The 26,561-nt window shown below is 58.1% G+C and overlaps 3 protein-coding genes across 3 annotated transcripts; all 3 read left to right on the forward strand.

The window, feature by feature from the left end:
* Positions 1 to 170: 170 nt before the first annotated feature.
* On the forward strand, positions 171 to 3,439 carry ABB37_00412 (putative glycoside hydrolase family 3; the record flags this gene model as incomplete). The annotated part of the gene is made up of 1 exon (XM_015796594.1): positions 171 to 3,439. Exon 1 carries the CDS (start codon positions 1,148 to 1,150, stop codon positions 3,437 to 3,439), a length of 2,292 nt encoding a protein of 763 aa, XP_015664602.1. The 5' UTR covers positions 171 to 1,147.
* Positions 3,440 to 5,878: 2,439 nt separating this feature from the next.
* Positions 5,879 to 8,223, forward strand: ABB37_00413 (hypothetical protein; the record flags this gene model as incomplete). The annotated part of the gene is made up of 1 exon (XM_015796595.1): positions 5,879 to 8,223. Exon 1 carries the CDS (start codon positions 6,007 to 6,009, stop codon positions 8,221 to 8,223), a length of 2,217 nt encoding a protein of 738 aa, XP_015664603.1. The 5' UTR covers positions 5,879 to 6,006.
* Positions 8,224 to 9,279: 1,056 nt separating this feature from the next.
* On the forward strand, positions 9,280 to 26,397 carry ABB37_00414 (putative transmembrane protein; the record flags this gene model as incomplete). Its single annotated transcript, XM_015796596.1, has 1 exon — positions 9,280 to 26,397. The coding sequence occupies exon 1, from the start codon at positions 11,515 to 11,517 to the stop codon at positions 26,395 to 26,397; it is 14,883 nt and encodes a 4,960-aa protein (XP_015664604.1). The 5' UTR covers positions 9,280 to 11,514.
* Positions 26,398 to 26,561: the final 164 nt, after the last annotated feature.

Below are 26,561 nucleotides of genomic sequence, written 5' to 3' on the forward strand. Positions count from 1 at the left end.
TCTTTTATCATTAATTCAAGTTTTCCCCGGTAACTCCGAGGGCACACTGATCACGTCGAACCACAACGTTCTACTATGTCGCTCGTGTCGCTTTGCGGACAGTGATGCCCTCTGCACCTTTTAGGTGCTTCGTTTACTTCTGTTTCTTTCTTTCTGGTACGCGCATTTCCAGTTTGTACCGCATCCTGCTTCCTGCCTGCGTCCCAGCAGTGGAGGATCAAGCGAGTGCGCTTAACAAAACTGTCCACGTTTCTCTTCCTCACCTCTGAATGCGCGGTTGCTGGCAGCACGGTGCAGCACTCTCAGAGCTCTGTGGGAGTGGTGGACGGAGACGGCGAATGATGCGGTGCGTGCCCATCGACTCCTCGACCGTTTTATTATTACCCCATTCTATTTTCACGATATCTCTTCGACATAAAGTCCTTTGTTTTTTCTTGAGAGCATTCGATATATATAACCCGTCATTGGCCGAGGTCATGGACCTTTGTAAACGTGTTGCCACGCTGAACGAATTGGTGTAGAGACGTTTTTCTTCCTTTTCGCTCCTTCAGTATTGTTTCTTGTTTCCTTCTGTGCACGCCATCCATGACAAGCAGCCGGATCCTTCCAGCAGCGTGCGGCTGGAGCGCGCAGCGTCGCTGCATGGAAGAGCCGAGCAGTATGCTGAGAGACAACGCCGGACGTGCGCGCTGAAGAGAAGAAGTGTGGCAGACGACCAAGCAATAAAGCAAATAACGAAAGACAACGCGACGAACAGAAAAGACTCCTCGGATGGCGCGTACGCGTGCTGTGCCACTGCGGCGTTGTAGGACGCAAGCCCGCGCACCACGCTGTCCACCACGCGTCACTCATGTGCTCCCCGTCTCTCCGTTGGAGCTCGACTGCCCATACCGTTTGCCTCCGTTGTTGTTGTTGTTGTTGTCACACAGCCTCCTTGCTACTTTTTTCTCCTCCGTTCTTGTTTTCTCTCTTTTCCGTGCCCACACGCACCCACACGCGCACACGCCCCTCGCAAGTCTGTGTTAACCCTTTAATTCTCTCTTTTCATCATCTCACCCATCCCTACCAAACTCAAAAAAACAAAAACAGAACACAAAACTACTTCTTTTGGCCACTTAAACCCATCACAAAACACAGCGTCAGAGCCATGTCGCACAAGCACATCGACATCGACAAGGTGATGTCGGAGCTGACGCTGGAGGAGAAGATCAGCCTCGTCGGCGGCAAGGACTTCTGGTGCACGCGCGACATCCCGCGCCTGGGCGTTCCCTCGGCGATGATGTGCGACGGTCCCACCGGGCTGCGCAAGAGTCTGAACATGGACCAGGTGGACTCGGGGAGCGTGCCCGCCACGTGCTTCCCCACTGCCGTCGTGCTGGCGTCGACGTGGAACCGTGCCATGGTGGAGAAGGTCGGCAAGGCGATCGGCAAGGAGTGCCGTGCGGAGAACGTGTCGCTGCTGCTGGCGCCCGGCAACAACATCAAGCGGTCGCCGCTGTGCGGACGCAACTTCGAGTACTACTCCGAGGATCCGTACGCTGCGGGCCAGCTTGCCGGCGCCTACGTGAAGGGCGTGCAGAGCGAGGGTGTCGGCACGTCGCTGAAGCACTACTGCGCGAACAACCAGGAGACCAACCGCTTCTCGGTCAACGAGCAGATCGACGAGCGCACGCTGCGCGAGATCTACCTCGCCGCGTTCGAGAGCATCGTGAAGGAGGCGCAGCCGTGGAGCATCATGGCGTGCTACAACCGCGTGAACAACGAGTACGTTGTGTCGAGTCGCCACATGCTCACGGACGTGCTGCGCGGCGAGTTCGGCTTCAAGGGCTTCGTCGTGTCCGACTGGGGCGCCGTCGACGACCGCGCCAACGCGCTGCACGCGGGCATGGACCTGGAGATGCCCAGTACGTACGGTGTGACCGACGCGCAGCTGAAGAAGCGGGCTGGCGAGGGCAAGCTGGACCTGGAGCAGCTGGACGTGTGCGCGCGCCGCATCCTGGAGTTCGTGAACCGCGCCGCGGAGACGCTGTCGAGGGGCGCGCCGAAGTGGGACGTCGACGCGCACCACGGCCTCGCGCGCGAGGCGGCCGCGGAGGGCATCGTGCTGCTGAAGAACGAGCACGCCGTGCTGCCGCTGCACGCGTCGAAGAAGATCGCCGTGATCGGCGAGTTTGCGGAGAAGCCGCGCTACCAGGGCGGTGGCAGCTCGTTCGTGAACGCGACCAAGGCGTCGGGTGCGCTGGAGGAGCTGAAGAAGCTTGTGCCAACGCTGCAGTACGCGGCCGGCTACGCGACGGGTGCGACGAAGCACGACGAGGCGCTGCGGGCGAAGGCGGTGGAGGTGGCTGCGGGCTGCGACGCGGCGGTGGTGTTCATCGGCCTGTCGGATGCGGACGAGTCGGAGGGCTTCGATCGCGCGCACATGCGCCTGCCGGAGCACCACAACGCACTGGTGGAGGCTGTGGCGGCGGCGAACAAGCACACGGTGGTGGTGCTGACCAACGCGTCCGCGGTGGAGATGCCGTGGGCGAGCAAGGTGCAGGCGATTGTGGAGGCGTACCTGCCCGGCCAGGCCGGCGGTCTCGCGGTGGCGGACGTGCTGATGGGCAAGGTGAACCCCAGCGGCAAGCTGTCGGAGTCGTTCCCGAAGCGCTTGGAGGACACGTCGGCGTACCTGAGCTTCCCGGGCACAGTGACGACGACGACGTACAGCGATGGCGTCTACGTGGGCTACCGGTGCTACGATAAGCGCCGCATGGATGTGCTGTTCCCCTTCGGCCACGGTCTGAGCTACACCACGTTCGAGTACAGCGCGCCGCGCGTGGCGAAGGCTGCGTACGTGGACAACGAGGCCGTGCATGCGGAGGTGACGGTGACGAACACGGGCAAGATGGCCGGCTCGGAGGTGGTGCAGCTGTACGTGCGCGACGTGTTGAGCAGCATCGACCGCCCGGCGAAGGAGCTGAAGGGCTTCGAGAAGGTGCACCTGGCGCCCGGCGAGTCGAAGACGGTGAAGTTCACGCTGGACCGCCGCGCCTTCGCGTACTACGACGTGGCGCGCAAGGACTGGGTGGTGGAGGAGGGCGACTTCGAGCTGCTGTTCGGGTCGTCGTCCCGCGACGTGCGCGGCTGTGCAATTTTTTTTTTGAAGTCCACGAGCTCTCCTCTACCTCCGATTTTCACTAGAAACACACTGATTGGAGATATTTGTTCTTATCCGCCCACCGCCTCCATGTCGAAGAAGTTGCGCCGAGATTTTTCTGGCACTTCAATGAGCCCAGTGTTTTTGCATATGTTCCGAACGATGGAGTCTTCCTTTCCTATCAGAATGAAGGTAACGCTCGCTCAAGGCGAAATTGATTGGGAAGATGTTGATGAGTTTCTGGAAGAATGCAAGGAGCTTGCTGATCTGCAGGTGGACACTTCAAGCTTGCTGTGACCCGTCTTATCGTTGAACCGATCGCTTTTTTTTCTGTTGGCCGTCGCCTCACCTCTTGTTTTTAGTTCATTTGAAAGTGAACTTATCATATTTCTTGTTTTTAAAGCGTCGTTTGGTTGGCTTTGTACGTGTTCTGCACGGACATGCATTTCATCTGTTTCCTAATCTCACCGTAGCTCCTATTGGTAGGAGTGGGGGAAAGGAGCTGTTGTATTCGCATGGCATCCGCGATGGAGCTTACTCTACGAACATCTTGCTGTTGTGGTGGTTTTTTGCAATAACTTTGGTCCCGTTTGTGAGCAGTAATTTTACACGTGTTTGTGTGTTGTTGTTTTTTTCCTTTTGTAAAGACGGTGTCCTGTTCTTCCGTGGTGGTGAAGCGTTGCACAGCTGCTCATCTGTTTGCTGTAATCTTCTCTGCACGCCGATTACGTCGATCCTTTCCTGTTTCCTTCTTTCTTTCTATGTGATGCCTGTTTTATTATTATTACTTTTTTTAAAGTTTGCAGATTGTTAGAGTTTTTAAACGTGCAGGATGGAAGACAGTTCTCTTCTGATGCGCATTTGGCGTGGCCAAGACAACACCGAAGTGGTATTGGAACGTTGAACTATTTGTTTTTCAAACCAATAGTGCAAGTTTCTTCCAGTAGAGACGGGAAAGAGGAACTTTCATTTGTCGGTTTCTGTGTTGAAGGTTTTTTTTTTTCCAAATGCTTTACCACAGATACCGCAACGCTCGTCTCACCGGGAGTCTTCGTTTGTTCTCTTTTGTTGTCGTCGTTGGTACCCCTGCTTGCTGCATCCGCTAAAATGATTGAGTAGTCTATTATACGTAGAATCACAACAATTAACGGCGAGTTGTGATTCGAACCTATTTTCGTCGGTGCTCCCTGCAGAAAGGGCAGGAAAGACAGCACGGACTGTGTTGAAGTGTCTTTCAAAAAAGGGATAAGGTAAGTGAATGCGTTCTAATTGGTAAAAGGGGGGGGGGAGAGGACTACAAAAAGTATTCTCGCTTTGCTATGAATGTTCAAGACCGGAGCAAGGTCAATCCTCGCAGCGCGATTCGGCCTCACTCGGAGAACTCCATCGTTTGTTTTGTTTCCCCAAGCATATATGTTAGTGTTACTGTCTTCATTGCGGCTGATGAGAGTCGAAACACAAACAATTGAATACTTGTGTTTTGTCAAGATCTGTTTTGTACGTTTTCTGCTTTTTTCCCCGGATGTTCTTTGACTTGCGCTTGCTCATATATGTAGATATTTGCTTTTAATTTTTCCATTCTTTGCTCAATGCATGATAGAAACCAAAAAAAAACTCGTGTGACCATGTCTGTGTGCGTGTGTGCGTTGCGGAATACAACTCTCTTTTTCACCTTTTTTGCTGTTGTTGCTGCTGTTTTATTGTCAACGCATTGCTTTAAGACATCTACAATTGTTCCGTGCTTGATCATCTGTTTACTGCTTCTCTTCGTTTTTTTTTTTGTAAATCGCAAGTTCTTTTCCTGATAGCGACTGCCTTCTTTTCTGTTCTTCTCCCTTCTCACAGTCATTTTTTTCTGCTTGTTCGATTGGTTTCCTCCTACTTCTTCGTTTTGTCGTAAAACACCATTCTCTGCTATTGCGACCACGCAAAACAGTTGTTTCGTTTCATTAAAAACACTTTTCCGTCTTTTCCGTTTTCTAACGTGTTGCGTCCTCCAAGCGTAGCTCACACACACACGCCAAAAAAGGCATCGATAGGTGTTCATCTTCGCCTTACCATTATTTCTTGTTAATGTCGAGCCTTGATGTGGCTAGTTCTTCGCCTACGAAACTGTAGAATCCTGACAGGCGAACAAAGAAGGTCAGGGGCTCCAAAAGATGATGCTCTTTTGATTGCCCTCTCCCTCCCCCCCCCCCCGTTCCGAAGTCCACCATCGTTTTCAAAGCACACACACACAAAAAAGATGCAAAGTAATCAGAGTGAGCTCTTTGTTTTTCCCGCCGGAACGCAAACTGCGTTTTGTGGTGTTGTATGTTACACAGAGCACCAATCAAGCTGCTTTCACTGCGGATCAACGCCGATATCGTTGTGGGGGGTGAGCTCCACACCCGTGAACCACATTTACTTCACCGCAAAAAAAAGGAAAGAAAAGATAAAATACCGTAAGTGAATCTACGAAGCTCCTTTCTTTTGAAAGCTTCTTTGCCTTCATACACGGCCATGCTGCGCCCAGAGGCCTATTCAGTTGCCTCGCCCGAAAACGTGTTCCATTACGGTCTGGAAAGAAGCGATTCGCACTTAAATACGGCCCGTGTTCTTTCCTCACCAGTGTAGTTGCAGTGTATTCGGCTACGTATGTGTGCTGAGAAAGCCCCTACAACGACGTACACGCATGCGACTTCACTTCTTCTCCCTCCCTCCCCCTATTTGGATTCTTTTTTTCTTTCAAATTACAGGTGCCATGTGAGGTCATTTTGTGTGTGTACGCGAATATTTCTACTGTTTTTTTTTCTTTTGGAGTTTCTTACTCACCATCACATTGACTCTATCAGCGCGACGGAGACTCCGAAGAAACGAAAAACATGGCGTCCACCGCCACATACATCGCTGAATGGTTTCGCCAGCGTCTGTCATCCGCTGTCACTTTCCAGAAACAGTTCGTGGATGATGTGACGGAGAAAGTGAAGGAGCAAAAGGCCCAATTTGATCGCCACACCCGCGAGGCCAACGAACGCGCTATTCAACTGCACCTCGATCACCTCGAAGAAAAATACCTCTGCTGCGTCTGCGGCCGCGGCGGCGAGGTGCGCGAAGATGACGAGTATGTGTACGACACGTACTCCATGGTTGAGCTGCCCCCACGCGTGACGCTAGAGGCTGCAGTGAGGGAAGAGCTCGCTGACGCGGAGATGACTGATGAGCGCGTTAAGCAGCATCAGCGCGAACTCGCCGTGCGCCAGCGACACGGCGGCCAGGTCACGGGTGTGCAGCCTGCTGCGCAGATGCACTACAGCGACGAGGACGTGGGCGTTGACGGTGACAACTCTTCTTTTGTCTCCTCCTCCTCAGGAGGGTCGCAGATCTCTTCAAACAACGAGCGAAAGATGCGGCACAGAAGGAGAAAGGGGAAAGATTGCGGGCAGCACCATAGCGGCGACGCACCTCGCACCGGCCGTCGAGGCCCCGCACGCGACGCACCGAGTCGCCGGCAACACGGGGAAGCGGGCGACGACGGCAGCGGCGGCGGTGCGAACGAGAGCGTTCCCGCGTCGCCTACAACTTCGACCAGCCCCATCGCCACGTCGGCCCGCAAAGGACGGCGACCGACGGACCCCAGAGAGAATCGCCCCGGCGAACTGGCGGTCATGGACCCTGACATGGTGGGTCCACTTGAGGTGCGCAACACCCTGTACAAAATCCGTCACGCCGTCCTGCATAAGGAGGCTCGAACGCGTCGAATGTCCGTCGCGGTGCACAAGGATAAAGGTTTAATGAAAATTGAAGAATCCGAGATTGACATGTTCTCGCACTTTTTTCAGCGTCCCGTACACGGATATCTCTGCAGCGCGTGCTACACTTGCGCTCGGCGCCGGCTCGACACGCTGACGCAGCAAATCCGCGGGATCCTGTTCAAGGCGCAGAATCCCCTCCTGCGTCGTGTGCCGTCGAAAGAGATCGAGGCCCTTACGTCGAGCAATCAGGTCCCTCTTGTTCTAGTGGACAGCATTCTCACCGTGCAGCGACGCTGGGCGAACATGTCAGAGGAAGAGCGTATGCTACTCCGAGGCGCGGAAGTGGTCGGCGCGGCAACACAAACCCCTGCGGCTGCGCTCGCCGGTGAGGAGCGCACAAGCTGGAACGCACAAATTAATGGTGAAACGGTGCTGATGGGCTCCTTGTCCGAGAAGTGCGTTCGTCTTCTTCGCGAGGAAGCCAAGTGCGGCGCGTGTCAGCGACGCGCCGCCTGCTTCTTCGAGCAGCGGTCCATCGTGTTTCTCTGTCAGTTCTGCACGGCGCGCGACCGCTTTTACCGCGAAAATGCCGTGTGCATCAACGACGAGGCGATGCCGTTGCACCTGGTACACATGCTGCAGGATTTCGCCGCGTACTACCAGGCGCTGCATCAGCAGAAGGAGCTGCGAGGTGCCCCGCAGTCTGCGATTGACCAGGCGCAAACCGACTTGTTCCCCCTCACAGAAGTGATGCGGGAGCGGGAGGGTCTTTTTGCCTGCCTGGCGCCGGCAGCGGCGCAGAAGCGATCCGGGGCGGGAGAGGTGGAAGCGGCTTACTCGGCCGCCGACGCGCAGAGCACGGCGGCCCGTGCGGCGGAGGTGCCAGTAGCTGCGCCGTCGACGTTCGCGGCCGTAAATCGGGTAGGCAACACCGCGAGGGTCTCGCTCAGTGAGCAGCGCGAGCGGGTTGGTCGTACCATGGTGACCCTCTTCGACGGTGTCAAGATCGAAAGCACTGGAATTAATCTCTTTGCTGACGCGGAGGCTGCGAAGACGGCAGCGCCTGTTTCTCCTGCGGCATCGATCGCCGTCGTCGCTCCCCCAGCTTCGATGCCAGAGGACACTGGCACGACCGACCTGTTCGACTTCTTCGCGCCGAACGCTGCGTCGGCGGCTTCGAACACGCCTGCGCCGCTCATCGACTCGGCAGAGGGACGAAGAAACGGTTCTGCAGCCATGAACTGGACATCTGGTGCTCCTGTTGGGCAGACCCAATCTTTCACACCGCCACCCAATGGGATTGGAACTTCCAACACGCCAAACCCTGATTGGGAAGGTCTTTTTTAAATGTGTTGTTGTGAAGAAAAACAACAGAAACTCAATCGAACGGTTGATCTGTAAAGAGCTCGTTCATTTTGTTTCCTCGAGTGGATGATCCTTCTTTCTTTTTAGATAGAGCGCTCTCTCTCTCTTTAGCCAAACCAGGTTCGTTCAACCTTTTGGGTGGTGAGCTGCGCTGGCGCTTTTTTTAGCGTTTACAGCCCCTCTTGTGTGTGCATGTGAGCCTTCGCGCCAAATCCAGCGCTTTGTTTTAAATTTGTTTGTTGTGAGACTGGTCTTCAAAATGAATTCGTTTTGTTCTTGTTTCCCCCCGCTTTTTTTTTCTTTTGAACGCCTGCTTGTTTTTCACAGGACGCATGGTGTGACAAGGGTATCTCTTTCCGTGATGCGATGGTTCTTGTTATTCACCCACTTTTGCAAACTGATCTCGCCGCAGCAGTATCAAGAAAGCGAGGCGCCACTCTTGTCTCTTGAGGGGCCTTTTCTCTTTGTCTCCCCGCGACGGTCGCTTATCACATTACTACACGCACTTTTTCTTTTGATGCGCAACTATATCTCCAACATCAGTGCGACCTTTTTCTATTGTTGTTGCTTCCTCTATCTTGTTTTCACCACTTGCTGTCGAACGTTTGCTTTACCGTCTCCGATCTCTTTCTGCCTCTAAAATCGCATCTAAAATATCAAGCGGCACAGAACGAGAAATAATAAAAAGAGGAAACAATGCTCTTTGAACGCTCTTGGCGTTTTCTTTGTTTTCGCATTCTGCGATGCAGTGGAGGAAACGAGATGCATTAATTGCTTCTCTTACTATGCCGCAGCATTAACGTCGACCACAACACAACAAATTCCAAATAAAATACGGGGTTTTCCATGAAAGCGCGTTGAGCCAAGTGCAGGCAAATTAAGTGATAGGCGTCGGAGTTTCAGAAAGCAATTTTTTCCCCCTCGTCGTTACCATAAGTTCATTAGACCTTTCTTTTCCTCTTATCTGCTTCCTTCTTTCTCTTCTGCCCCTTTCTCGGTGTGACCTCTCCCCCCCCCCCCCTCTCTCTCTCTTTCTCTAGCGCGTTGCACTACGCACAAAACACCTTTCAAGTGGAATACCAAATTCACGTCATCTCTCCTGAACGTCATCTTAAAAAGAAAAGGAAAACGAGAGAGACAGTCTTCCTTGTCCCCCCCCCCTTCCCCTGCCGGATTGAGAGGGAGATACGTACTTGTGCCATTTTTCTTCTTACTTGAACCCTCTGCTGACATTCTTATTTTTTTTTCTGTGTCGATTGTTTCTGGAATTTGTGTGTGTGTGCGTTTTTCCTTTTATTCGGTTCCGTTACTCTCTCTCTCTCTCTCTCCCTCTCTCTCTACCAGTGTACGTTGCGCTATCACGCTGCCATAATTTGGGTTTCGCTCGTGGTGGGAGAGAGAGTGTGATCCTGTTCGCCACCCGGTGCCAAAAAGCCCCTTTAAAAAAAATCCGTTATCTCTTTGTTTATATTTGTTTGTTTTAGCGTCCTCATCGTTATCGAGCTACGTGCACCACCAACCCTTTGCGTGATACTAGTGGGTTTTGATGTGTGACGAATGTCGCCGCAGCACCCATGCGTTGTTAACTTGCTGCTTTTGCCTTTTCAAACACTCTATGGCGTTTTCTGCGTCACTCTGCGTTCACGCCATGTGCACCCGTGCAGACCAGCAGTAGAGCGGAGGATACTGCGTGTGCTACTCACCCTATTGGCAGCCCTGCTGCTGGCAGCTGAATGGGATGATAGCTTTATTTGCCGAGCAGAGAGGGTGCCTCGTCAATGCGCACCACACGGCTTTTTTCTTCGCGAGTTTGAGCCTTCGTTGTTACGCGGCGTCTACGCGTTGTCTGTGCCACGCAGGACAGAGGTGGACGACGCGGCAACATCGGACCTCAACACTACCGCTACCACAACGAGTTTCGACACGGAAGAGAGAAAACTAGTTGAAGGCAAGCCCGTGGTACCTCATGACGCCGCACACGGCATCGCTTCACACGCAGAAGATTGGGCTCATTATAGGAAAGCGAATAGACGACGACAGTTGCAGCAACTCCCTGCACGCACCGGTGTGTCGGACGTATGTTCGTTTATTGATGAATCCGCGGCACAAGCTGACCGTAATGTGACGGGTCCTCTGTGCGCAAGTGAGGTGGCCAAGCCGGGCCGCAGCCAATGTCGTGGGAGGCGCCGGCGTCTGTCTCCTTCATCTTCCAACTCTCTCGTCTCCTTTGGTGCAACAAGTAGCAACGCGTGTGTTGTCAGTCGACGTAGACCTCGCCGTGGGCGTTCTGCGCAGCTATCAAAACTCCCCAGGACTGGCACAGCGGAGAGCGGCATCGGCAGCACCGTCTCACAGTTGCAACGACGCTCAGGTGTGCACGTTTCGGACTCGTCGTCTGTTGCATCCGCGCTTTCGTCGTCATCTACTGTTGCCGGCAGTGATGCAGACAGCCGCGGCGGTGACGGGGGAAACAGCAGCAACTCTCCTGTTATTTTGCTGGTCGAGCCATCTGGCGCCATCGGCTTCGGCGCGACCCTGACCTCGCTTCGCATCTTTGGCGTGTTTGATGTTTTTCTCAGCGCCATCTACGTGGACGGCGTGCGCCTCAGCGGTGACGACGTGGCAATGGAGTCACCGTATGCGATCCGTCTGGCGTACATCCCCGCCTCTCCGTTGCAGTCCACGACTGCGTTGCTCTGGTTCAACGGTGCGGAAACGTACAACGCAACTGCAGATCAAGACTGCGATGATTTCGCGGCTAGGCCGGTTAGCATCACGTTGATGTACACGCACAGCACCGATGACGACGAGAACACTGAGGCGAGTCGCAGCGCTGATAACAACCTTGTGTACAACAGAACGGTTTTATTAGACGGTAAAGACGGACGGCCGTTGCTCATGCGCTACTGCACGTACACACCGCTGCTCCTGTCATTGTCGACGTGTGTGCGCGTGATGGAGCCGTGGGCACTTCACGCTCGCGTTGGTGCCAACGATGCTAGCAGCGCGGACCCGCTTCACAATTCGATTAACGCGACGCAGCGACTATCTTTGATAATGCACCCACAGCATCAGCGGATTGCCGGTCACCCACAACAAGATGGAGAGGCGCACATCCGACGCTTCAGCCTGCAGAGTGGGTCGTTTACGTTCTCTGATGTGGACATGGATTTGGGGCTTCCGCACACCTCGCATAGCGTTTTCACGGGTCATGCGCCATGGTGGCTTACCTATGGCATGCAGGCGGCAAGCCACGTAGCGCCAAAGGATTTCATGTTCTCCAATGTGTCGTTGTTGTGGGCAGTCGGCGAGATCACCGGCGACTTGACAACCGGGACAGTCGTCCGCTCGCTGGATGTGCCGCAGGAGGCGTACGGGCTGTATCTTGTGCTGCCCTCTCTCATGCTGGTGGCGCACACAGTCACCTTGCCGGCTGTCTTCGGCGTGGCCCCTGGCAAGGGCGTGCGGTTCTGGAATCAAGTGTGGATGGTATCGACGACGTATTACGACCTGAAGATCAGTGGTGCCTTCCCGCGTTCCACGCTTTTCGTGAATGAAGACACGGCGGTATTCTTGCGCCAGCTGCAGTTTCCTGAGCTGCGCGACGGCGACACGTACGCGTACGTCCACACCGCGGTGGAAAAGTGCACGGTGGGCGGCGCAGGCGATGGTGACACCCTTCATTGCCGTGTCGCGGTAGAGAGCGACGTGTACGACGCCAGCGACGGCGGAACCGTGGCGTCGGCCGCGCTGATGGACGCATGTGGCGGTGGTGTGGTGGTGGACCTCTGTCTTGCGCATGGCACCACGTCAGATGACGCCGCCGAAGCAGTAGTGAGTGGGAACTTTAGCGGCGTCTCCCCTGTCAACGGATTCCCGCTGTCCGTGGCCGCCAATAGCGTACTGCGCTTGGCATCCCTCCTGGAAGCCGTTCCGTCAGCTGGACAGTTCTTGCGCGACGCGGCCGCTGCTGGGGCGACCTCCTCTTCTCACGATGCTGCTGACGCGCGTTTGGCTGAGGCGGCGCCAACGGCGCGTGCGGAGGATTGGGTGGTGATGCGGTTTTCGTTCCTTTACCAGAACAGGCGGAGCGGCTCGTACCAGGTGCACTGCGACGGCAGCGTGGAAGACATGTATGTGAGTATCCGACCGTACGATGATCCCTTCACCCCCGTCCATGCTCACTGCATTCAGCCACTCGCCGACAACTCAACGTCTGTTTTCCGCCACTCCGTGATCGACACCGTGTTTGATTCGGAGAACGTCTTGTACATCAACGCCAGCTGCACCTTTCGTCTTGCCACCTTGCTGGACGCAAATGCTACGTCCGCGGCGTTCTGTGGTGTGTCTCTGGAAGGCATCGACGTTGATTTTGAGCTCGTGGGCGGCGCTCCACTATCCTCGCACGCCGTCTACGAGGTGCGCATTCCGTTGGACGGCGCAGCAAGCAGCTCCTCGGGTGTACCTGGGGCGCCGTCTGTCGCGTATCAAGCGACGCTGTCCGTGGACGGGGAAGCCGCGCCGATAGCCGTTGTGGACTTGCCTTCTCTTTCCTCTCCAGCAGACTGCTACGGGCTGCCGTGGAAAATCGTCGAAGGTGTGGCGGCGCACCCGGAGTCTGCGCTTTACGGGCAGCGGTGGGGCGGACTGGGTTACGCACATTACACCTTTATCATTTCTGCAAGCAGCGGGGCTCGTTACTGCCACACCTTTATCGCCTTTCACCTGACCCCTGACCACGCTTCATCCTGCGGGCAAATGAAGCTGAACGTCACGGATGTGCGAACGGGGGCCGTGGATGATGTTGTGCTGACGCAGCGCGTGTTCTGCGGCTCCCGTTCGTACTTTATGGACCCAATTTCAGCCCTTCAGCTACGTGTGCCGTTGATTGAGGTGCCACGGCTCGTGGACTTGAATGCGCTGGTCCCTGACACGGAAACGGGCTACATGGTCTACCAGTATTGCGTTGACGTGCTCTTTTACCTAGATGACGCCGATGGCGCCGCCGGCGCCTACGCGCAAAATGGTCCGTTGATTTTCACCCTGCTTGACACCGTGGACACACCAAGCAGTTTTGTGCCGTGGGTGCGGCAAGCAGTCCCTGATCCGACCACCTCGCTGGTGCTGGGTGACACGCTGTTCTTCACCGGCGGCGCCCTGCGTTACTACGACAGCACCGGTGCGCACCCCCTCACCGGCACCCGCTTCGCTGTCCAACTTGCCGCGGTGGATGTGGAGCCGTGTGGGGATTTCTATCTTGTTGCGCCGTCTGGCTTCTTTCCGGAGCTGCCGGCGCGATGGATCAACGAGACCACCATTGCACTGCCCATCACCGCAGACGTGCCGGGTGGGTGGTTTAACCTCACCATGACGCAGGGCGAGGCGGGCGAGGTGTATGTGTATTGCGGACTCTCTTTTCGCGTGAGCGGGTCCATCACGTCAGTCACCACCGCGGACGTCGCTGGGCCGGCAGGTGGGACAAAGGTGCACATTCGCGGCGTGAACCTTCCCATGGCACCGCCCGGCACCAACGTTTCACTGACGCTGGGTTACACGAGAGGTAATGCGCAGCTGCGCGCGCGCCGGTGCACCATCACCTTTGCCCTTAGCACGGCGATAACGTGCACGACGCCGCGGATGTCCGCCGACGTGATTGCGCAGCTGGCGCTCTTCACCGAGGAGAGCGAGTACGCCTACACCTATTGGCTGCCGGTAAACTTGACGTCGTACTTCTACAACGGCACGAGTGGAGCGTGGGAGGTGTTCCAGAGCATCAACGTAGACACCGTCGGCGACGGCGCGGAGCTGCTGTCTGTGAAATTTCGCGTGAGCAAGGCGACGGTGACGGACGTGTGGCCGCTTGATGTGTCGCGCATGGAAGGAAACCCAACGTTTCACATCCGCGGCACCGGGATCGAGTCGCACTCGGTGCTCCTGTGTGACGTAGCCACCATCGGCACCGCAAGTACGCCAGAAGAGACGAGCTGTATTCTGTGTCTGCCTCGCTCCTTCTCGGCGGTGGGGCTGGTGTGCGACGCGCTGTGGCCCTTGAACGAGCGCGCGTACCGGGTCTACGTGTCTGAAATCGCTCTCGAGGGCGACACCGGCTTTACTGTTCAGACCCACCTATCCGTATCGTCTGCGCAGCCCGATTTTATCTACCCCTACGCGGCAGGCGTCGAGTTGACGCTCAAAGGGACGTGGTTTGCATCGGCGGTGACAACGGACATGCTGCTGGTGGCAAAGGCGAACGGGGGAGCGGAGCAGCGGCAGTATCACGCCCCTTTTACATTCTTCACAAACACCTCCATTAGTGCGCTGGCGCCGGATTTGAGCTGGATGGCAGAGAGGGGAGGAACGCTCTCCTTGCACGTCGTGTATGGGGTGGACCAAAAGGACCTGGCTGCCGTGTGCACGCGGTGCGCTATCAAAGTAGTCTCTGAGGCGATGATGCCGTCCATCGACTCCATCGATCCTTTTTCGGGACAAGCGCCGATGCTCATCCGCGTCTACGGCTCAGGGTTCACTCAGCTCGTGCACTCTCCCAAGAATCCTTTGGCCGTTGCGCGAAGCAGTTTCGTAACGGGCGCCGGAACACCGTTGGGGGCCGTGAGGGCGGAGGAGGAGGGAGAGGAAGAGCAAAAAGAAACGTACATCAAAATCGGCGCGGACCCGTGCTGGATTGTAGATATGCTGAACACGCTCATCGTGTGTTTTTTGGCCGAGCCGTGTTCAAACCTGGACCCCGACAGCACTGTGCGTCTTGTTTCGCGGACCTTCGGCAGCACCGGTAGCACCGCTGCCGGGACGTCGTCGAAGCTGTTCTTCTACTGCACCATGAGTCTCATCGACATCTCACACAACGTGGGGTCCATCGCGGGCGGCCAAGAACTCATCATCACTGGTTTGGGATTTCCCACCAAAGCAGCTCAGCTCTCCGTCACCGTGGCAGGCGCACCCTGTATCGTTCTGAATGTCACGAAAACCGCCATCACGTGTCTCACTTCTGCCTCTCCGAGTGGTCGCGGGTCTACCGGCGTTGTCGTGGTGAACAGCCGCGCGAACGGACGAGACAGCAGCTGCTGCTCCTACACATACGATCCCGACATCACCCCGACCCTCACATCGGTGTCACCGACGGTAGCCGCACCTGGGGCGCGGTTGCTGCTTTTCGGCACCAACTTCCCTTTCAACGACGCCCTGCCGTACCGTACGTCAAACGCGAGCGCGTCGGCAGGAAAGATGTCAGTCATCTTCGGATATCAAATGCTGGAAGTGACCGACATACAGAGCTCGACGCGGGCGTCGATGACCATTCCCAGCGACTTATTCGGCCGCGACTACCTTTCCGTCCACGTCCCTCAAATCGGCAACTCCGCCAAGTATCTTGCACGGATGTTTACCGTCTTGATGACGCCATCCATGATAGTGCCCAGCGTCGGCGGCTTCCGTGGGCGGACACCTGTGCGATTCATTGGCAAGGCAGTGAGCGCGAATCAATCGGCGATTAAGACGAGGGCGCTGCTCGACGTCTTCGTGTGCGGCCGTCGGTGCATCATTCTGGACGCCAGCGAGGCGGGCGAGGTGCGGTGTTTGACCCCCGAGTACATGGACGAAGAATTTGTTGCGCAGTACCGCGCGTCCTTGTCGTTCCCAGAGGTGACAAGCGGATTCAAGCTGTACGTGTCGAGCAGGTCGACAGTGGAAACGGCGACCGGGATAGAGACGGCGTCGCCCTCGGCGACGACAGGCTGGGTCGACGTCACAACCTTTCTCGCCGTCGGCGCGGCCGACTCATACGTCGGCTTCACCCCCAACGTGATTTCTTTCATCCGCATTGCGTCGCCGGAGGTGTCGATTTTGCTCGAGGCGCGTCTGCACTCTCGGCTGCTTCTCTACAACGTGATGCTGTTTTTGGTCCCGTCCACGCCCGGCATCGGTCAGCTCGACCTCTCCAACGCGATCTGCCGCCTGCACCTGTCCACCGCGGAGGCGGAGACCTTTGACCTGTTCTCCGCCGCCGCCGATCCCGCGAACGCATCCACGTGGCAGGAGAACAGCAGCGGTGAGAGCTCTTACTTCACGTGGCCTTCGCTGCAGGTCGGGGCTAACTCGCTCAACTTTAACGCCCTTGGCACGCTGCCCACCGCCGGCTACGTCCGCATCACGTGCGAGGGCTTGCCGGTGAGCGCGCTGGAGTTGCACAACCTCACCGTGAACGGGTACCAGGTAGGGCCGGATGCCACTGGCGGGCGGTGCCCGGTGAACATCGTCGCACATCACCGTCGCGATCAGCCTGGCTTGAGTTCCTGTTCGAGTCGCACCGGGGAGTCGTGTCCGCTCTTCTACTACCAAGCGTCGCTCACGCCGGTGGTGACACGCTACGAACCGGCCTACGCGTTGGCCAGCAACGTCGGTGCGCGCATCACCTTGCACGGAACCGGCTTTGGCGACGACTTGAGTGCGGTGCACACCGTCCTCCTCGATAAGGCCCTGTGCACGCCGGTGTCAGTGACGGACGGGGAGTTGGTGTGTGCGATGGAAGGACGCGTATCGCGCGACGCGGAGTGGCAGGTGCTGTGGACAAACGAAAGCGGCAGGGGCGAAGCCATGCTGCTCAGCGCACAGCCCTTCTACGCAGCAGTCGCGTGGTCTTCCTACTTGGCGTGGCGAGGCGAGGGGCTCCCCAAGGAAGGTCAGATCGTGGTCATTCCCCGCTCCAACACTATTCTTCTCGACACAACGCCCCCCGCGCTGACGGGGATGCTGCTGTACGGCGTCCTCATCATCTCCGACGAGTTGGACATCGAGCTGCGCCTCGGGCTTCTTACCATCTCAGAGACCGGTGCCCTCATCGCCGGTAGCGCGGAGCGCCCGCACACGCACTCATTCACCATCACGCTCTCCACCAACGTCTTCCAAGAGTCGCCGCTGTTCTACATCGACGACATTCACTCTATCTCGCACCAGAAAGAGCCGTACCTGGATAAGACGCTAGAGGTGCTGGGGGGAACGCTGCAGCTGCACGGAGTGCCGCCCACTATTGCCACGGCGCGTCTGGCCGTCAGTGCCAGTGCCGGCGACGTCGTCGTCACGGTGGACCGATGGGTGCCGTGGAGCGTCGGCGACACTGTCGCGCTAGTCACGAAGGGCGACCCCAACCCCCACCACGTGGAGAAGCGTGTCATCGCGCAGAGGACGGCCAACGCCACCCATACCGTCCTACGCTTCTCGAGCGACGCACCGCTAGCAAACAGGCATATTGGGAAAGACGAAATGCTCAGCCGCTGGCAGGGCAGCGGAAGCAGCGGTACAGCTGGTCGGGCGGGAGAAGGCTGGAGCGCAGAGGAGTACGCGTCGGCGGTAGGCACTGACGTCGTGTACCTCACTCGAACCATCTGCATCCGCGGTGACGCTATAAGCGCCGTCTCCGCCGTTGGCGGCGCTCTTTGGCTGATCAACACTACCACTTCGCAGCTGTCGCACGTGGAAATGTACCGCACCGGAAAACGCGGCAGCACGCAGACCTACAGTGTGTGGCTGCAGGGGATCCGCTACCCGGCTGACTGGGTCGTCTTCAACGACGTCGTCATCTATGATGCGTACTACCGGGGCGTTGTGCTACAGGAGACTCGGCACGTTGTGTTATACCAGGTCACAGTTCTCTACGCGGACGGCTTTGCAGTTTCGTCGATCGGGGCGAGCGACGAGAGCGCCACCGTGCAGAACAGCTTCTTTGTCGGGCTATACGGAGGCAGTGGCGGCGCCGACACTGTGCCCGCTGGTCTTTTCACCTCCTCTGCAGACGTGGCGCTGCGCAGCTCGGAAATATGCGTGTGCGACGGTCACGGCGTTTGGTTTGCACTACGCTTTATTTTTCTGTCGACCGGTGGACGCACCTGCCCTGGGCAGCGCGCGCTGGCCGCCATCGAAGAAAACCGCATCCACCACACGGGTGGGCACGGGCTCGTCGTGTACCCTCTTCAATTTAACACTGGCGACCGATGTCTTCTCGGCGCGGACGGCGCCGCGTCAAATGATCCAGCCAGCGTGAACAAGGCAGAAATGTTGGCGTCTGTCGAGTACACGCCGGGTATGCTACCCGCCGGTACGCTGCAGAGGCAAGTCATCTTCTCCTGTGGACTCTATGGTGTCTACTTACCTCCCTCTAGCGGATACGTGCTCGACGACATCGTCATCATGGACTGCGCGCTCGCGTCAATCTTTGTCGACTACGCAACGAACATGACGGTGATGCGCGACACGTCATTCTTGGCGACGCTGCCAGACGGAACCTGCTCGGCGCGCAGCGAGACGGATGAAGGCGGCGCCGCAGAGTGCCGTCTGGCACAGCGCACCGGTCTTCACGCGCAGCACGGCGGACACCTCTCGCTTTCCTCCCTCGCTCTGGGCGATTTTGGGGGCGGGAGCGCGCTGCGCCTCGCCACCCTCAGCGCGCCGTCGTCCCAGGCAACCACCTATCCCAGAGGAAGCTTTGCCGCGTTGCGCAGTGCCCATCTGACTGTTCTCTTCTTCAACCTCAGTGTGGTGGATGGTGTGGACTTGAAGATGATGCTGGCGGGTGATGTCGCCTTGGTCGACACTGACGGGCAAGTGAGCCATTCGAACGTGACTTCTTTCTTTTTCTTTGGCGGTGCAACAGTGCGTGTGATGCCGCCCAACTGCGTCGTGTTCTCCGCCGCAGAAGACGGCATCGACGGCGCCGTCCACAGTGCGGCGCGCCCCGACTCGGCTGATACGCATGCAGGAGCAGGTGAAGCGTCGACAGCACCAACGACATTGTCGGCCATGATCGGCAGCGGTATTCTTGTCGAAGAGTCGCCAAACCCGTCTTTGTCGCGGGTGCACGGTCACGACAAGACAGTTGCTGGGATGAGTGGTGGAGTGGTGGTCACGCTGCGTAGTTCGGGAGGCAACGACAACAACGGCAGAGCCGAAGAAGACAAGCAAAGGCCTCGGCGGGACAGCTTCTCTCGCATGGTCGGCAACGGCGTCTTCAACGAAAAATTTCGCGCTCCGCCAAAGCTAACGGTGTGCGTCGCGCCCTCCAAGCGGCTCTCGCTTCTTTTCGTTAACGTTTCTGGCGTCGACGCATCCGCAGAGCCCTCAAAAGCCGTTCGGTGTACAACGGCGACAGCTGAGTTGCGCGAAGGTGACAACACGAGGTTTTTAATCGACGCATACATGAGTCAGCTCTCTTTCCGCTCCAACTCAACGAAGGCCAGCGCAGTCGCCTTTTACACTCTGACAGAGGACGATGGAGCGACGCAGAGTGACGCGGCGTCTGGAGTGCACGCGGTGTGGCACAGTGCCGTGGAAAGCACAAACACCACATGGGGGAAAGCGGGCTACTACACACTTGAGTCTAGTACGAACCTCACCCTGGCATTTCGCACCGCAGCTGGTGGGCAATGTTACCCCTCTGCGCTGTCTATCAGCGTCGATCCATCCTTGACGTGGCCGACGGCGGCGCTTATGGTGCAGGTGCGGGTGTTGCCGTCTGCCTCGTACTTTGAGCGTCAGGCTTTTTTGAACTCTTCGTGCTCTCCCTCCCCACTGGTAGGCTGTATTACGTGGGCAAACGCCTCGATCGTCGACACTGTGTCAATCACAGACAAGAAGGACGTATCGTCGGCGCCGGACCTCGTCGCGGTGGTCCGCACCACGTCGTCCAGCTCCCTTCCGCCCCCCGCATTCCCCGCCACATTCACCGCGTTGATGAGTCTGGTGCATCACCCTCTCTGCTTGAACTCAGCAGCTTCTGCCACGGGCAGCGCCGCGGCCAAGACCGCTCGTGGACCGTGGGACGCCTCTCCGTCTCTCTGGGCCGCCGTCGATGTCACGTCATACGGCAGCAACGACGACGGGGAAGGCGTTGGCTACAGCGGACCGTACTTCCCACAGATGCGCCCACTGGTGACCTCCAACTCAACAACAGCAGCTGACGAGTCTGACGCGTCTTCTCTTTTTGTGTCCTGGTACTCGGCCGCGGCGTGGGCAGACGGTGTGGCGCCGTGGAACGTGAACTTCAGTGGCACGGCGAGTGCGGCGGCGGAGAGCGCGTGGCACCACGATGCCTACGTCATCCCTTTTGGCACACGCGTTAACCTCACTTTGGCCGAGGCGGCGCAGGTGGACGGGGTACTTGTAGTGGTCGGAGAGCTCTTCATTGCACCCGCAGCAGCAGCAACAACAACATCTAGAGCACGTGCCAGCGCCGCGGACACCTCCAGCTCCGCCGCACGTGATTCGTGTCTCCGCCTGAGCATCACCACGCTCATTGTTCTCGGAAAGCTCAACGTGTCCGTCGTGGACACGAGCGGGCCGCGGGTGTGCTTGGTGTTCGGTGCGGGGAGTGCGTCCCCCAAACCGTACCGTCTAGACGCCAACACGCTCGTCTACCCGGGCACTTTGTACGCCGCTGGGGAGGTGGCCGTGATGGGTGCGACGGCCGCGCCGACGGTGTGGCGAACCACTGCAATGGTGCGTCGCAACACCACGGCGTTCCCGACCTGCACGAGCATTGCAAATCTCCTGCAGCTGCAGGACTGGTGCGAGCTGCACGCACGATGGGCCGTTGGCGCCTACATCTATCACAACGCATCAGCCGAGGAGTTGGCGGAGAATTACGTGGACGACGTGGTGGCCGAGCTGCATGTGGCCACGGAGCAGTGTCTCGCTACAGTGCGGGACTTCTTGCCCTCGTGGATGCAGTGGACGCCGAATCCGGTCATTGCTGACGCTCCAGCGGAACTGCTTGTCAGCTGGCGGCGTCGCGATCGCGTTGGCTTGACAAGTGGCAGCTCCTCCTTAAACGAAGCGGAGGAAGGGACCTTCGCGCAGGACGTCAACGGCTCGTACGTTCGCTCGCGGATCAGCGGTGCTGACATCAAGGCAGTGGCCAACGTCACCACCGTCAGCGTAGACAACGGCGCCGTGTTGTCAGACTGGACGTGGTCGCACGGTCGTGAGTACAGTCGTGACGAAACAAGTCGCTTGCCGGGCTACGGCGTCAACAGTGAGGTGGTGAGTCTGACGAAAACGGTTGAGTTGGACTGCGCGGTGCCACGCCGCATTCGAGGCCGCGGCTGCATGATTCTCATCACACGCCAACGGCATCCGCATCTTCTCTTTGAGCCGCCGCGTTTCCGTGCCAGCGGGGTGAGTGTGCGCCACTTTGGCAAAGGTGGCCAACTGCGCGGTGGTGTGGCCGCTGTAGAAGGCGTGGAGCCGCTCACGTTTCTGCCTGCGATGTACGTCAACATCACCGCTGTCCCTGGAGAGCGTGTGACGAACCAAACCGTCATGGACACGCTCGGGTACGCGATGTTGTCCGGCAGCGTGATTGAAAGAAGCTACGGCACGGCGCTTTACACGGACCGGCGAAACACGCACCTGTTCATGGTGGATTCCGCGGTTTGGTACAGCGAGGGCGGCGGCGTACGCTTGGATGGCGGAGGCACAGGAATATACATGGAAAGCGTAGTGGTCGCTGGCACACGCTACGCTCGCGTTGCTGTCTCGAGCGATGCGGGGGATGAGCTGCCTCGGTGGAGAGAGAGGCCCGACAACCACGATGCGGCGCTGATGTTGACGGACACGGAAGTAACATCCATGTGCAGCGTTTTGTTGAACCACTCCCACACCTACTATCCTTTGCAGCTAACCTCGAGTTTTTTACAGGAGAGGGTGTTGGACACCACCGTCGTCATGGCTGCTTCCGGCGTCTTCATCAAAAACGTCGTTGCGGGCGGGTCGGAGAGCGAGGGCTTCTGTTTGCCGTGGGCCGGTAGTGGTGGCCCCGTTTTTATTGAGAGCAACGCGGCGCACAGCTCGCACGTAGGACTCTTTCTCTTCTGTGCGCCGCCGGCGGCGGGGACCGAGTTGTACGAGGCATTTTTCCCGTGGAGCTGGAGCGGGGGCAGGGATGGCAGACAGGAGCTTCCGATGGGTAAGGGAACACCCTACACGACAAGCGGTCTCGCAAGCGCGACCACGCGCAACACCGACGCAGACACGACGGCATCGAAAGGCTGGCTGACGGATGTCCATCTGCAAAACGTGACCGACTTTGCGCAATGGGTCATCTACGACAACCGTTACATCGGCGTGTACAGCAGCGGTCACCAGAACGTGTCCGTTGTCCACTCCGACATCTTTTCCAACCCCATCGGCGTCGCCCTCGCAGTCCACCCGATGGAGTTGTCTGGTAGCAGCCAAGTGCGCAACTCGTACGTGGCTACCTTCCCTCGATGCAGCTGCACGGCGGCCATGTACGGCCTCACCACATTCGACCGCAGCGACGAAGACAACGCCTCCTGGCACGTGTGCCAGCCCAGTGCCTACATGGAGCCGGCGTGGACACCAAAAGGCTGCGGTGCCGTCACCTTTATCGATGACAGCTACCACTACACCGCTGTACTTGTCTTGCCGTCGTACGCTTACGTCCCGCTGTCGTACAGCCGCGACACTGTCTTCACTGCCCCTGACGGTGGTGTGCTTGAGAGTAGCACCGAGGGAACGCTTCTCTTCGACGAGGTCCTGTTCGGCGCTGTGGGTGAGCTGAATCTGTGTGATAGTACCGTTTGCGAAGCGACGGTCATGCACGGTACCGGCAACGTGCTGCGCAGCGCCGCCGTCATGGGTACCACAGGGGAAAGCCTGCGAAGCAGTGCCTCGTTGTCGAGTATTGAAGCGTCTCGCATCGAGTACGCCCCGTCGTGCGCGCAGGCTCTTGTGCATTCACCAATCCTGTCAGCAAAACGACCGATGGCGTCCAACAGAAACATGGACCACCACGATAACGATGACATCAGTAGCCGCTCGGTTGCGAACACTCTTCTCAGCGTCTACCGCCCTCTCTCTGGCACGACGGCCTCGGTGTTGCGGCTGCGGCCGACCACCACTGCCGCTGACAACCCGTCCTCCGCCGCGGCTGCAGCGACGTTAGCGGATCTCGCACAACACATTCGCGACTACTGCGCCAACGGTAACCTGTGCGACGCGTCGGACAGTGCTACGGTGGCGACGCTGCAGGAGGCGTACGCGAGCCCCTATGTCATGACGGCGGTGTACGATGCAGACGCGACGCTCTTTAACGGCCTGGGCCCGAAGCAGATTTACGTTCCGCTTGGGGCAACGCTGGGGTCGCCGTTCTCGCAGCTGCTCGCGTCGCGCTGTGTCCTCTCCACCCTGGCGGAGGGCAACCTCTTTGCGTGCGACTTCGACGAAATGTTCTATCAGGTTCGCCTTCGCAGCGTTGATGATCGGGTAAGCAAAGGTGCCGCCGTACCGTTCCTCTTCACGCGGACGTCGCTCTCCGTCGCGGACACCACCGCAACCGGCCTAACGGATGCGGCAGACGAGAGCGGAGATGGAACCACGAACTCGGTCGCCGTTCTTCAGCCCTTTGGGCACCGCAGCAGCGGCAGCAGCAACGCGAGTGCGCTTTCCACCATCAACGACGCTACGTTCTTCTCTTCCGCCTCTCAGCTTGCCATGCAGGTGCCATTGGGCATTGTGACTGTCAACATAAACCCGTTGTCCTACCCCGAAGCATTGGAGCTACACACTACGGCCTGCCCCACCCCGTCGCGCATCGCGAACGTGTCCAGCTTGCTGAAGATTCGCCTCATGGACGAGAGTGTGACGGTGCATGTCTGGTTGGTGCGCACACGCGCCATGCTGGAGAACGTGCACCTTGTCGAGAGCACGGCCACCATGTACAGTAGCACAGTTTCTGCGGCACACGAGATGGAAGAGTACGTATCGGTGGATCGGCCGCAGTGGGTTGAGCAGACGACGGTATCCGACGAATACACGCTGTGGGCGAGGAACACCATGCAGAGCCACGACAACGGTGTCACCGTGTCGTCGCTCCTCTTTCGCCTTTCCTGCGGCGAGCGTCTGCGCATCCATCAGCTGGTGTACGCCACCCTGGTGCTGTACACCACGGGCAACGCAGACGCTGTGGCTCAGCATATGCTGCGCTACGGCACGACGTTGACCGTGCGGCAGCTTCTGCCGCCGCAACGCTATCCAGACGTAGACACCGACTACTACGCGGGTCGTGTTAGCATTTCGTTCTTCTCCTTGGCGCCGGATGCCATCACGGGTGAGGGGATGATGCTGACGATCAGGGCAGTGGCGACCGACAGTTTTGACTACAACGTCACCGCCGCCACCCTTCTCGTGACCGAGTTCTCGAATTTGTTCTCGGCTGCGTACAGCCGCCCAGTCCGCAGCGGTGAGTCGGAGGCAGTGGGTGTGCAGGATGGTGCACACAACAGTCTCCGCAGCAATGGACTGCCCAACAGAGATGCAAACACGCCATTCGGTCCACTGGTCAACCTCCTCGACATCGCCGGGGTGTTGTTTCGAGTCCTGGTGGTGATGCCGCCGCAGCTGCCCAGTGAGCGGGATGCGCTGCAGGCAGTCCTCTCGAAGGTCAACATTATGAAACGGGGTCAGGTGGCGGAAGGGCCCCTCACCACGCTCACAACCGTCGTGTCGGTGGTATTTGTGCTAGCGGCGGTGTTCGCCATTGTGCTGTACGCGCTACCCATGTTGCAGCACCGCAAGGCGCCAACGGCAGACGCGCGGCGGCGGGCGGCGTCGACGATGGACGTCTCCGCGGCGACGTTGGTGGTAGAGCGTGCACCGTCCAACGGAGCCGTCTGCGCTACCGCGGTGGTTGTTTGGGTGGCCGGTGCGCTGCGCACCACGTTGGGTGCCACCCTCGACAAGGCCGGCGTCACGCGAAGCGCGGCCGAAACGATGCAAGCACTTCACGGCACCGATTCGAGCATACGCACGTTGAGCAAAGAACTAGGCACCCACCACCACATCCGCAAACGCGTGGACAAGCAGAGCAAAGACGCAGCACCGGCGAAGGTGGTGCGACAGCTCTTCCTTCTTCCCAGCTACAACGTCCTCTCTGGTACATCGATCTGCGGCCCTGCGGCGGCACCCATCTCGGCGTTCATAACGCACGCACGCAGTGAACGACCCGTTGCCCGTTTTTCCGACCCTCAACGCAGCCAGGAAGCCGACCGGCAACGGTACGTGGACGAGTGGCGTCTCGGCACGCGTGCCATGTCGTTTCTGGTGCAGCGCGGAACCAGCATGAATAGTGGTGGAACTGCAGGTGGCGGTCTGTCCAATTCGACAATGTACGGCGGAGCAACGGCATCGACCTCCTCCTATGCCACCCGCGTCCCTGCAGGGCGCGATGGCGGGCGCTCCTCTGGTGCTGCTACTGGCGGCGATTTCGTCAGCCCTGTTCTGAGCAGCGTCCTAAGCACAAACGCCTCTTGCCGCTCTGCGCAGCAGCAGCAGCAGCAGCCGTGGCTTCGCAGCGCATTTGAGAGAGCAGCAACGCCGGCGTTTTCATTGTTGTCGTCGAGAGCGTTGTCACCCTCGCCAGCCTCCGCGGACGCCGCGATGACCACCCTCGAGCGCGTCATTCCGGTTGGCATGCCACCCGACTCCGTACCAAGGTTCAGCACCCCTCTCGGTGTTCCGAAAGACCTCAGCGCAAAGGATGGCGGCTTCCAGCCGTTTTCAACGGGCAGCGACAGCACCATCACCATTGCACCTACCTTCACTGGTCTTCCACCGCTGCCCCCGGTGTCCTCCGACCCCATCGGAGCCGCTGCTGCGTCAGCCAGAGCAACGCCGCTGTTGACGGTAAGTGCAGCCAGTCCAAGCCCCACCGACACCGCAGCGGTGTCGCCACACATGCCGGGCGTCACGCCCGTCGCGATCCAATCGATCCTCACCACCTCCATCCTTGCCGGTGCCACCTCCCTTGCTTATCCGTCTCGTTTACTGCACATCATCGGCACCGCACCGGATGTTCCGTTGAGCGCGGTGGGAAGCGGCGTTGTCGCTGGCGACGGGAGGCCCGAGGAGTCGGTCGTCGCTGCGACCACATCGACCCTTGGAATTTTTCCAGGAGCCGCGTCAGACGATGTGCCGCTCGTGCTGCGTGGGCGAGGCAACATCATGTTCACCACGCCGGACACAGACGTGGAGGCAACGAGGGCGTTGCGTGGTGTAGGAAGCGTCACGCTACCCCTCAATTCGCGGATTGTCGGAGAAGAAAATGGTTTGGCGTTTGATTCGGAAGACTAACCAACGTGTCGGTGCCGATCCTTTTGCTGCGTTGTTGCTGTTTGCTCTTTGGGCACTGTGTTTCGAGAGCCTTTATCTGTTGTCGCTGACGATGTAAGTATGAAAACGGCGTCGTGGTGGGCGTGTGGTTCAATTCAAAGAAAACCCTGTGAGGAAAAAAACAG

This window comes from Leptomonas pyrrhocoris, assembly GCF_001293395.1.
Source record: "Leptomonas pyrrhocoris isolate H10 chromosome Unknown, whole genome shotgun sequence".
NCBI lineage: Eukaryota > Euglenozoa > Kinetoplastea > Trypanosomatida > Trypanosomatidae > Leptomonas > Leptomonas pyrrhocoris.